Source organism: Ochotona princeps, chromosome 20 (assembly GCF_030435755.1).
Source record: "Ochotona princeps isolate mOchPri1 chromosome 20, mOchPri1.hap1, whole genome shotgun sequence".
Taxonomy (NCBI): Eukaryota; Metazoa; Chordata; class Mammalia; order Lagomorpha; family Ochotonidae; genus Ochotona; species Ochotona princeps.
Genome location: NC_080851.1, coordinates 25,274,948 through 25,287,745, shown reverse-complemented (window position 1 = coordinate 25,287,745; position 12,798 = coordinate 25,274,948). Strand labels below are relative to the sequence as shown.

Below are 12,798 nucleotides of genomic sequence, written 5' to 3'. Positions count from 1 at the left end.
GGAGTCCCAGATTGAGTTCTGGGGCCTTTGGACTAGTCCCGTCCTAACTGTTGTGGATATCTGGGGAGTGAACCAGCAGATGGAGTATATAGCTCTCTAACTTTCTCTTTGAAAAAAGTAAAAAAATGTCCAGTCCAAGCATATTTGAGTAAAATATTAAGAATCACCTATTTACTGGACAGAATTTATTTTAAATACATGTACAGTATAAGACATCCGAGTTAGCAACCCAGAACTGTAGGATCAGGTTGTCTCCTCCCTGTAGAACCACACAGAATTTCTGGAGCAGCGGCTACAATACGGAAGGTTCTTGTTCACACGTACAGGTTTAGCATGTATCATGGCATGAGATGATTATACAAGTTTCATAGGTTATACAAAGCTGATGCAAAAATGGAGAAAAATAGGCTTAATCATTTTTTTTAAATTCTATCTTTAAAGATCAAATTATTATCTTAAATAACCTGACAATCTTTCTGTCCCCCATCAGTTTGTTCATTTATACACAACACACATACCTTTTCACTCATTGTGTAACAAGTCTTCTGTGAAAGTGCCTTATTTATAAAAGGATTTTATGTGTTTAGATATTTTTTCATCATTTAAACACTGCACTAATCTTCCTTCTTTAATGAGCTTTCCATATTGGTCCAAAACCGTAGCAGTGCTACCTTCTTTCCGCTAAACATTTTCCTTTACAAGAGTCTGTGCAAAGTAGGACTGCATTTAGGCGCGCGTATCCTAAGGACATGTTTCATCTCACAAAACTCCTAGAGTAGGCAGGTGATCGCAGGTGCTTTCAGCGACTTGGTGGTATCAAGGACCCATTTCGCACACACCCATGCCATCTCCAGCTAGTTGATAGTCCTATGTCTGTTAGAGCAACCCTCCCGCAACGCATGGTGACACCAGACACCACATCGTGCTAACATGCATGGTACGAGGGCATAGAGCAGAAGACCTTTCACAGGCATCATCTTTTATCTGGGGAAAAAGTGTTTCCTGAAGTCTTATAGTTCCCTAGGCCAAAACTGGATCACATGGTCACTCCCAGGGCAAGGTAAGCTGCGAAAAGTGTCTTCCTTCTAAGCCTTGGTCCAACTTGATCTCCTGTTTTGTGTGAATTAAACAATACCTATTGATTCTGCCTCCTACATCTCTTTTGAAAACTTATTTTTATTTGAAAGGCAGAGTTGCAGAGAAAGAATGAACCATCTGCTGGTTTACTCTCCAAATGACTGCAATGGTAGGGTCGAAATCCAAGAATTTCTTCTAGGTCTCCCACATGGGTGCAGGGACCCAAAGACTTGAGCCACCCTCCACTGCTTTCTAAGGCCGCAAGCAGGGACATGAATAGACGCCCATATAAGATGCTATCTCTGCAGGCAGAGGCTTAGCCCACTATGCCATGGTATGCCCCTTTCTCTTACATGATGTAATTCCTCCTACTGTCTCCCATTGTTACCAATGTCCCTGATGATCAGGACACCCTGCCTGAACTATCCCAACAGTTGGCAATCGGTTTCCTTGTAGTCGCACCTTCCCCTCCACCATCCGCTCTGTACACAGCCACAGTGCTGGTTCAACGGAAATCTCATTGTGTCACTCCTGTGGTTGAGAACCATATTTCTATTTCAGCAGTAACGATCTCTCCAATAAGAAAATGCTGGCCCAGGTACAGAGCAGTTGGGCAGTTCACTTTCCTTCTGTGTCTTCATTCTCAGACCCACAAACCCTGCAACCCAGGTCTGGGACAACTCCAACCTGACTCAGCTCCTCCACCTGTTATAGCCCTGGCTCTAGGATGCACTGTCACACCCTCCCCTCCCAGCACAAGACCTGGGTTCCGACCCACTGCCACAACACCAGGGCTGTACACCTGACACAAATTCAAAGAACCCTACACTAGGCCATTGGCATCAAGTGCTCAAACTTACCTTGCTATCTTCCAGGGACGAAAAGACTGCAAAAATGTACTACCCACATTACCCTGCAGTGGCGTTGGGGGTTAGGTCTTGGCTTTCCCAGGGGGCAAAAAGGCCTTAGAACAAAGAGTGGGACATTGGGGCTCCATGCACTGACCTTGGTGGAGGACGGGGTAAGGGAAAGTGGGAGCTATACCTATAAATGAATTTAAAGAGCACCCAAAACAGCCGATTTTTTTTTAAAAGGCAAAATATTTCGGAAGCTGGAGCAAGCTGCACCTCTGTCTTCCTTAGCCCAAGTGCCAGAGCTTTGCAAACTGCTCAAAAGGCAGGAGTAGCACCCGGCTGGATCCCTCTCTGTCATGGCTCAGGCTGAAGAGAGGCGGCTATCCAGGGACCTCCACTCCTGATAGATGGACATTCACACTCTGAGTTACGATAAGAGCCCAGGAGTAGCAGACTGTGGGATGTTCTGGCGGGAAGACGGCACGGGCGGGAGCTGGGGCGAGACCTCGTAGTTCCATCCTGGCTCTCCTGCGCCAGGGCTTCCTTGCCCGGCCGGTGAAGTCCAAAAAGTACCTGCTCCCTGACATTGCTGTGTGGAATGGACGAGTTAATCCACAGAAAGGGCTTGGAACAGCGCTGGGCTGGCTGGTTAAAATTACAGCCTCCCAGCCAGAGCCTTAGAAACTTTTCTCGCCCCCTAAAGAATCGGCGCCCACAAGTCAGAAAACTTGGGATCCCCGTGGGCACAATGGGGGGGAAAGGCGGGGTAGGGGGCGCGAGACAGCCGCAGGGGGTGGGTCCTGGGTTTGGGTCTCCTGAGTTTCCTCACCCGGAGGGAGCTGCGTGCGCGTCACAGCTCTCTCCAATCAGACCCCTCCGGGCTGGCGCCACGTCTGCGACCTGATCCAATCTCATGCCCCAGAGGGCGGGAACGCGAAGTTCTACCTTGCACCTGTGGCTGCAGGCCGCCTCCGGGACTCCCCACCCACCACCCTCCCGCACCGCCCCAGCATTTCACGAATCACTTGGCGAACAACCAACCAGCAGGTGGACAGATGTCTCTCCCCATTCCTGCAGAAGCGGAGGAAGTTCCAAATGCGCCACACACCAAACCACTGAGGTCCGGTCTTTCCGCGGCTGTCCTAGGCGCCAGCAGGGAGAAAGGCTCGAGGAAGAAGGGCTCCTAGGCGTGGAGTTGCGAGCAGCCCTTTACCTGCTGCAGCTACGGTCTGACCTCCCGGCGACCCCCAGTCCTCGGAGTCGTCCGTCCTGTGGCTCTTGGAACTTGGAGGTGCCGGGTGAGATCTGCAGTTGCCGCCGCCAGTTTAGCTGGGCTGAAGACACTCCAGCTAACCGGACAGCGCCAAGGGGACATTGTCCCCCAGCATCCCGGTTGTCCCAACATACCCCTTTCCTAGTGCTCTGGGCGGCGAGATCCTGAGAAGCCTTGATCAGGTGAGCTACCCGGGGTGAGCGAGCCTGGCACCGGGGTGTCCTCCTAGGATGTTTCCTGGCGCCTGAAGAGAACCTGCGAACTCGTTAGGCGCCTCCCTATGCGTAACTGGCGAGCCTTTCCTGGGTGCAATTCTCCGAAGCCCTTAGGTGCACACACAGTTGATCTTGGCCTGCGCATATCCGCCAGCAAACACCTGTGGGAGGTGAGGTTGCTTTTCCCTTCAGCAACGACGCAGCAGGGACTAAGACGTTTGCAATTGCAGCCGCCCCTGCTGCCTGAAGGCGGCAGAGACTTTGAGCCAGAAAAACTTGCGGCTTTTTGTTTTGTTGTTGTTGTTTCAAACCCCAGTCCGACAGCGCCCTCGGGGCCTCCTGAGGAGGAGCTGGGGAGCTGGTTTCGTGGCGCCCCTGAAGCTGGTGAGCGATCTGGGCTCCTCGGCCAGCCTGCAGTTCCGGGAGGAGAACTTCGACTACGAACACCGCTTGGTGTCCCTTCCCCGCCCACTCACAAGTCGCTGGAGTGCCAAAGAAGCCACAGCGCCGGCGGTCCCGGCCCGGAGGCGCCCAGCTTAGGGTCCAGCTCCCAGGACCCCCGCAGCTTTTTCACCTTATCCCCTACCCAAGAGAGAGGGAATTGGAAACCTGAGGGAGAAGCAAACTGTTGCTGAGTTCTTGGTCGCGCGCTCTCCCTTGCTGCAGGGAACTGCGCAAGGAAAGGAAAGGAAGCGCCGGTGGCACGGAGTCGATACCTATTTTAAGACTGAATTAAGGGAAGAGGACATTCGTCCTTTGGCCGCTTCTCAACAGCTGGCCGGCCGGGCTTCCCAAAAACGCCAGCCGGGTGTCGGGAGGAGAAGGAAGCCGTAGGGTGGCGGTTTTCACGGGAAGTCGGTCTAGACGGGCTTCTCTGAAAGTCACAAGGGCAGAAGTGAGTAACTGCGGAATTTCAAAGAAGCCAGACACAAAAGTAGCGTGAGCGCGGCCATGTCCACACTGGGATAGAAAATCTTCCCCCAGGATCGCCATTTCTTTGGTGGTGGTGGGGGATCCTGGGATGGGCAATCTCGAGTGCGCGCTCCTCCACGTGGCTTGCCTCGCTGGTGGGACACACGCCCCTCGTGGGCTCCAGCGGAGGGAGGCCCTCTTGGGCGCGGTCAGGCAGTGAGAACTACACAGCGCTTCTCCAGAGGAGTTAGTGAACCCAGGGGCTGGGACTCTCCCGGGTGGAGGCTGCGAGGTCAAGGCTTTGCCTGGTGGCCAGGCGAGGGCGCCCTGGAGTCCACTCCTCTGCAGCCAGCTGCTTGGTTTGGGAGGGTGGGGGTGTTTGAATCTCCCGGGACAGAGCGCAGGATGGGGCTTAGGTGACTTCCATCAGCCCGGTAACCGAGCTCTGTTTTCTGCCCTAGCTGGAGCGCTGCCTTGACCGCTGCTCGGCACCCCGCGTGGGACAGGCGGGAGAAGGGGTGGCGTGAACCTCTAGAGACCACGGAGAGAGCGAGGCCACCCCTGCCGAGGCCCTTCCCCTGTCTGGGCGTCCCGGGCCCCTCTGCCCACCGGCCATGGCCGATGGCAGCGGTGGCGGTACGGGCAGTTCGGGCTCCTGGTGGAAGTCGCTGACGAATAGCAGCAAAAAGAAAAACAAGGCGGCGGAGGTGGGGACGCAGCCACCCACCCAGCCCGCACCGGGTGAGCCCACCCAGCCAAGCCTGGACTGGACTAACAGCGCGCGAGAGAACCAGCACCCCAAAGTGCTTGGGGGTTCCGGCGAGCCCCCCAAGCCCGACAAGGACGGGGAGAAGTCGGGCGGCGGCAGCCGGCGAAACTTGAAGGTGTCGCGCTCCGGCCGCTTCAAGGAGAAGAGGAAAGTGCGCGCCACGCTGCTCCCAGACGGGATGGGGTCTCCCGAGGAGGTGGACCTGGCCAGGGACCCCCAGGAGAACGCGTAATAGCGTACGAGCTCCGGGGGAGGTGAGGCGGGCCTTGTGCGACCCTCACCAAGGTCCGGACCCATCCAGGTACTGGATGTCACACCTACCCCATTCAGTCCAGAACATTCTCATAAGACCGCCAGCATCTTCCCCTCCCCTTACCCCACAACCAGCTGATTGAATTCTCAGTATTTCATGACCTGAGGGTGCATCAAGTATTTATTTGTGGTAAGTGGAGACCCCTGCAGCTGGAGAAGTTGGCATTTTTCCTCAAAGCTACTTGGGAGGTCTTGCCCCAAGTGTGCCATCGGTTCGAGGGAGAAGGTGATCACAGTGGAGCTTGAACTTGCAAATGAAGAAGGTGAGCTCCCAGGGCTCTGGGAGCAGCCTCGTTCCTGCACAGGGCGGTTGGCAACAGGCCTGCTGGCTTTGAACCTGAAACTGCACAACTGTACCACCTACCTGAGTGGGGAAGATTAAAAACGAGTGCACTGGAAGACTTAAGGTGACTTGTGTGGTTTATTCCATGCCAAGACGGACACTCAGCCTAATGCAGGCATGTCAAGTCTGGGTGACAGCGTTAATCATTTGCCACAAGTGGAAACAGCTTCCACTAGGGAGCCTCGCCAGCTACATAACCCACCCACATGCCACATGTCTCAATTCATTATCCATTAGATCTCCTTGTATTTAAGCAGATTTTCCTAGATAGAGGAGAGTAAGCCATCGTGCTTATGGGAGATCCTTTAACAACTGAAAAATACAGAGTGAACTCAGTGACTGGGGTGAAACTCACCATTTCCACTCACATCTTTAGGCTAGGGAGGATGCTGTTATCTGGTTTCAGAGCCATTAGGGCCTTATCCCGAGGAAGCAGAGCCTTTGCCTTCAGCAGGTGACAGGAGAGAGCCATGGTGGTCAGAGAGAGGTGGGCTGCTTCCCACTTGAGCAGTGCAGGGCAGGGAAGCACGCGCCCCCAGGTGAATGTTGTCTTGGAGAATGACAAGTCTGGAGTTTGGTGGAGCCTCCCCGTCTGTAACAGGGGTGAGCAGTGGGCCATCGAAGGCCCGTGGAATCGTTCCGTCTGGCTCTAGGGCAACCGCGCAGGCAGGCTAGTTTTTCACTTGACAGTTTTATGTGGCTTGTGAGTGGTGTTCTAAAACTCCAGATGATCCCTAATGGATAAAAGGATCCTCACCCCTGGGAGAAAGAGAAATCGGGCTTTGTGTCTCTCCAATTAGAAATTTAGAAAATAGCAAAATATGCTGATTATTTATACGAATTTAAAGGCATTTGATAGAGATGGATGAAGTTAGTGCCTCTGCTTGGTGCCAGCAGGAGGGTAGAGTGAACCATTGTGTTCACATATTGCAAGCTCTTATAGGAAGAATGCTTGTTTAAGCGTGGAAAGACTTGGTATGTGAGTGAAGGCTCATTAGAACGGGCTTTCCCGCAGGAGGAGGAAGGGATTCCATGAACTTGGAATGGGCTCACCTTCTAAATTCCAACCAAGGGGAGTTTAGAATAGGAAGGAAGCTTGCCAGGTGCTCAGGAAGGCATTAGACACCCTTCGCGGAGTACATCCATTCCCCTCTGAGGAATGTCACCAGGGTGGGAGTGGGGACGTGTTCTGAAGGCCAACAGATCAGGATCGGACTCATAGAGTCCAACATGATGAAAGTGAGAGTTTCATGATTTTTTGTTAATGGCCGCCTTCTCTCGGAAGTTCCTTCAGATGCATAAGATGCTGATAGGTTCCCAGCTTCCGTGTCTGGGTTAGGATTCCCTCCCAGTCTACCGGGGATGGGGTAATTGGGAGCAGACCTACAGCCATGGAACCGATGAACATGACATCTTAACCCCTCTTCTGGAAGAAGCCGTGCCATAGGCCTTAGGTGATTCCCAATCTGCTACTGAGGTTTGTAATTACAGCCCTTCAAAGCCGGTCTAAATTATGCAGTGGGAAGAATACACTGATTTAATCCCAACCCTCTGAAATTGGAAACCCAGGGGAAGAGGTAGGATTCAAAGGTAATGGGACAAAATATCTTGCTGCAATTTGCGTGTTCTACAGGTGATTAATCCCCATAAAGTGTACACACTAAACCAGCTTTAAACCTTGAGATAAATTATGGCAAATAAATGGAAAATGTTGAATTAAATTTGGAGTTAACCAGATGAGAAGCCTTTGTTTTCTTTAGACCCCCTTTGAAGTTGAATTTCTCACTACTAGGAAACCGTTTTAAAAAATTAAATCTGAGCTACTAAATGCTATGAAAAGAGGAATAAGAACCTAGTGGCAGGTTTCACAAATATGTTCATAGCCAAAATAATGACCTGCTTCGGTGGTTTGGCCTCAGACTCTGCTTGCAAATTCTGTGGCTGAGGAGGGACTCGCACTACGGCTCACCTGAACGTGGCTTTGTGCTGGCCCTTCGTTACCCATCCCATTGTGATGTGTTTTGGGAGAACACACTGAAGTTTGCATCCGGGCAGCACCTTCTCCAGGGGTCACGTGGAGGTGTGTCTGCTCAGAAACACTATGTGAACTCAACAACTTTGGCCCTGCAGGTTGTTAAAAGGAAGCTATAAACCTCATGAGAAATGCTACTTAATATTTTGCTAGAGCTCTTTTTCTGAGATGTCCAGAAAAAAAAGCTGATGTCTTCAAACTAAGTTTAAAAATTGAGGGACCTGAGGCTGGCATGGTAGTGTAACAAGCTAATCTTCTCCCTATGGTGCTGGCATCCCATATGGGTGCAGGTGCTGCTCCTGGCTACACCACTTCCCAACCAGCTCCCTGCTCGTGGCCTGGGAAAGCAGTCGAGGACAGTTCAAAGCCTTGGGTGCCTGTATTCATGTGGGAGACCTGGAAGAAGCTCCTGGTTTCCTGGCTTCCGACCAGTCCAGCTTTGGCCATTGCAGCTCAGGGAATAAACCAAGGGAATAGGGAATAAACCAAGCTCAGGGAAGATCTCTTCCTGTTTTTCCTTCTCTCTTCTTAACAATACCTTTGTGTAAAAAATTTTTAAAAACTTTAAAAGGTGAACAAGGGGCTGACCTGGCACAGCAGGTTAAGCCACACCACTGCCAGGCTTGTGGTCCTGGCACCCTGTACCTGAGCCTGGGTGGAGCCCTGCTTCCTGGCAGCTGCATGTTCAGTCCTGCGCCCTGCTGGTGTGCTAGCGAGTGCTTGTGCCCCTGCACGCACATGGGAGACCCTGGTGCAGTGCCTGACTCCTGGCTTTGTGCTGGACCAGCCTGGCCTTGTGGCCATTGAAAGAAGGAACCACTCGATGGAGGCTTTCGCTCTGTGTCTCTCGCTGGCTCCCAACCCCTCTGTTAGTCTGCCATTCAAATAAATAAAAATGAGTCTTTATAAAAAGCTAAAATGAGCAGAATTTCAAATAAAAATGAGCCAAAAATGAATGTCAGTGAACACGAATAGTGACCAAAAGGGCCATCTGCCAGTCTAGAAGCAAGCATGCAGGCAACTAGCATGATAAATCTATGGTAAGGAAACTGACTGCTTTACTGTAACTACACAAAAAAATTGAGTTCTTTCTAGGAATAAGCTTCAGTTGCTCTTGATAGCAAGTAGAAAGCGGGGCCAGAGATATTCTACACATTTGGATGGTAACACATGAACATTGGCTGCACAGGCCCCAAGGCAAACCGTGTGAGTGATGGGCTGACTGTACCATAACGGCTGTGTTCCCACCTGCTCGCCATGCTCCCGGGCCCTGTTCTCACATGGCCTCTCTGAGCATACACCACAGGCTCACACATGGAAGAGGGGTAGGCATCAGGATGTCCAGGGCTTTCCCCTGGGCTCCTCCAGGCATGGGGGTTACCAGTCACTTTGTCCAACAGTGATGCTCCAGGGCTGGAATGTGGACTGATGGTATTCCCCCTGAGTCCAACCCCTTGGCAGAAGGCTTGAACAGGTGGTGGAACTGGCTGATGTCAGCGTATTCAAGAGTATGTCGGAAAGTTTATGGCAAAATAAAAGATAAGTTCATTTCAGTACAAAAATCTTTTGAAATCCATGCGTAGCCTTTTTTTTTCCCTTGAATTATCCGTTTTCCATAATTGTGGTGATCCTGGCACACAGTCGTTCCTGGAATTCAGCTTCACATCCAGGTTCTGCTGCAGAGGAAATGAGAGACTCCACTATATGACAGCACAGTCCCTGGCATGACCTCGGATGATCACAAGCTCCAGGGTTTTCATTTTGGGGTGAACAACAGGGCTGTTCACTTACCCAGGAGATGGGAATGTGTGCTCCCACCACCAGAAAGCTTAGGGTTGAATGAAGCCGGGGACTCCCAGGCCCGAGTGGAGCTGCTCACTGGTTTCTCCCTAGTAGCTGGTCAGTAAGCAGAATCCCTGTTTGTTACCCCTAAGGCGAGAGCAGAAAGCTGTAGTCCAAAATACCACCTGATCCCCTCACGCTTGCTTGCTGAGACAGTCTCCGATGACCTAGATTAAGCTTATTGCTCAGTGCAATGAAAGTGCTATGAGTTTATATTCCAGTTTTAACATCCTCTTGTAGTAAACTGCTCTTTTGAACACTTGGATGTAAAAGTGAAAGTACTATTCTCATGTCAAACAGAAGGTACCACTTGTCCAATGTTGGGTGTCAAATTGGGAAGACAAGAGCGCAGGAGGGCTGAGAAATACGAACTGATACAGGTGTCATTTCTGCCAGACTGCCCTGGCCCGCAACTGGGAGAGTATAAAGCCTCATTCCTATTCAGAACCAAAATGCGGGAGAGATTTCTTGCCGTATATGAGCATTCCAAAAATTGCTCTTTTTCAAAGACAGACATACAAATGGCCACAGGCTACAAGAAAAGTGGACATGAGTTAACAGAAGTGCAAATCAAAGCCACAGTGATGTAGCCATCCCATTTAGATTGCCTGCCATCAAAAAGACGAAAAGATAAGAAGTGTTGCAAGGATCTGGAACAAAAGTCGCTCTCTATTGGTGAGGATATCAATTAGCACAAGCACGGTGGAAAACAGCGGAGGTTCCTCCAAGGCCTGCCGGTGGAAGGACCATATGATACAGTCCCATGGCTGAGAATCTACACGGGGGATGAACTCACTCTGTGCATTGCAGTCTATTCACTCAGGAATGGAAACAACCTAAGTGAGATTTTAAAATGTGGCTACATGTGCACAATGGAGTACCACAAAAGGGATAAAATCTCGTCTTGTGCAATAACACCGATGGAACTGGAGGTCATTATGTGAAGTGAAATAAACCAGACCCAGAAAGACAAATATCACCTGGTCTCATTTATATGGGGAGTCTAGGAATGTAAAGTTCATGGAAGTTGAGTAGAATAGGTTTTCCCAGAAACTAAGGCATTCGGGCAAAGAAGGAGGAGTGATTGATTAAACAGATGCTAAGTTAGAAAGGAGAAGTTGTGGCATTCTGTTGCATGGAAAAGTGACCACAGATAGTGTATTTTTATCTTTGAAATAGCTAGAAAAAATGTTAATTGGGCCCAGAGCAGTAGCCTAGTGGCTAAAGTCCTCCCATTGCGTGCACCAGGATCCCATATGGGCACCAGTTCTAATCCTCATTGCCCTGCTTCCCATCCAGCTCCCTGCTTGTGGCCTGGGAAAGCAGTTGAGGATGGCCCAAACCTAGGGACCATGCAACCTCGTGGGAGACCTGGAAGAAGCTCCTGGCTCCTGGCTTCGGATCAGCACTAGCACCAACCATTGCAGTCACTTGGGGAGTGAATCAGCAGATGGAAGATCTTCCTCTCTGTCTCTCCTCTCTGTATATCTGCCTTTCCAATAGAAATAAATAAATGTTTAAAGTTTAGTATTTTCACCACAAATAACTGAAGAGACAGCATTTGTCCTGAGTTGACCAAAGTATGTGTCTATATAAACATCACATGGTACCCTACAAATACATATGATTTTTATATATCAGCTAAAATTATCTTAAGTATGCTTTCATATTTATGGTTCTCATATTTATGGTTCATATTTATTAGTTCTTCATAACTAACTCAGGGCCAAAATCCTATCCATCTGTCTGATGATGTAGTCTTAGTTAAACTGAATTGTTTCATTCCCGCTGGTGTTGTGCTAGATGAGGACAGCATCCACTCTGGGCACGGGCCTGGTGACGGTCATTTCTTGCTTCTCCGTGCTGTTGTGTTTAACCCTGCAGGGTAAGACCAAACTTCAAGAGCCACCCCTGGTGTCTGGCTACTGCATGGAACTGCCAGTTCCTTGGCTCTGCCTGCAGACTTCTGCATGCCCTGTTGGCTCAGCTTGGTGTACAATTCCCCTTCCACCTGACCAATAAAACCTCCAACTTAACTATCCTGGACCACCTTTCCCCCAAGCACCTATCACTCCATGGGCCACACCTTTGTGTACCTTGTTGAAGCCAGTCATTCCATATGACTGTGATCTCCTATCTCTGTACTAATTTGTGAATTCAGAAAAATCCAAGAGCAATGATCAGCATTTCTGTACTTCCACAAACTTCTGGCTGATCAACAAAGAAATGGGTAGCACAGAACAAGCAGCTAGCATGGACCTCTGAGCAGAGCCTCAAGCCTTTCTTCTCTAGGAAGACAGGCAGTAGCTAGCATCTCTCAGCCAAAGTCCAACCACGAGAGAGAAACCGCATGTTGCTATGAGCAGGGATGCTTCCTAGAAGGGACTGTCATTCATCCTAAGGGATCGAGGCACTGAGCCGCGCAGGGACTGGTGAGTACATAAAGAACATAGTAACAGATGGGAATGGCCAGTCACTGGTCCTCGAGCCGAGTCCACTCATCAAGAAGACCCGTTCCTCCCTCCTTCACCTCCGACCCTGATGGTGAAAGGCATGGCCATGACCCACTGAAGGGGCAGAAGTCACTACGGGGTCCCAAGTGTCGCTCACTGGAGATCCACTCCCTGGAACTGATTCCTGTGTACCGAAGGACATTAAGCCACAGATGCTCCATAGGGAACCTCACTGGATTACTGCCACGTGGGGAGGAACCTGGCCCTTCTGCAGGCAAGGCTGCATCAGTTTTGTGACATCTCCTTCCTATGTTTCTCTTATCTTCCCCTTAATGACCGAGAGGGGGAGAGAGCGCTTCCATTATGGCCGGTACAGTCAAGGCTGGACCAGACTGAAGGAACTTCAGGCAGGTCTCCCGTATGCATGGCAGGGCCCAAGTAACTGAGCCATAAGTTACTAACCCGGTGTTTTAACAGGAAGCTGGATTGAAAATGGAGCAGACAGGATTGGAACCCGTATTCTGATTCCAGTAAGGCAAGTGGTGGCTTAACCCACTGTGCTACAATGCCACCTCCTTTCTCCTGCTAAAAACAGCACCCCCCAACAGGAAGTCTGACATCACTTAAAAGCCCTTTGAGGATCCCACACGGCCAGGTTCACTTTGTCTTCCTCTGCCATCTCTCCAACTTGGGGACCCTAGCTTTGCTCTGAAATA

General features: G+C 50.5%; 1 protein-coding gene across 1 annotated transcript; it reads left to right on the top strand.

Annotated features, from left to right (window-relative positions):
* Positions 1-2,718: 2,718 nt before the first annotated feature.
* PRR15 (proline rich 15) lies at positions 2,719-5,332 on the top strand. Its single transcript, XM_004582548.2, has 2 exons — positions 2,719-3,386; positions 4,793-5,332. Exon 2 carries the CDS (start codon positions 4,946-4,948, stop codon positions 5,330-5,332), a length of 387 nt encoding a protein of 128 aa, XP_004582605.2. The 5' UTR covers positions 2,719-3,386; positions 4,793-4,945.
* Positions 5,333-12,798: the final 7,466 nt, after the last annotated feature.

What these genes read in the sequence shown, in the direction of transcription:
- PRR15 (XM_004582548.2), top strand. Translation starts at nt 4,946, where the DNA reads ATGGCCGATGGCAGCGGTGGCGGTACGGGCAGTTCGGGCTCCTGGTGG.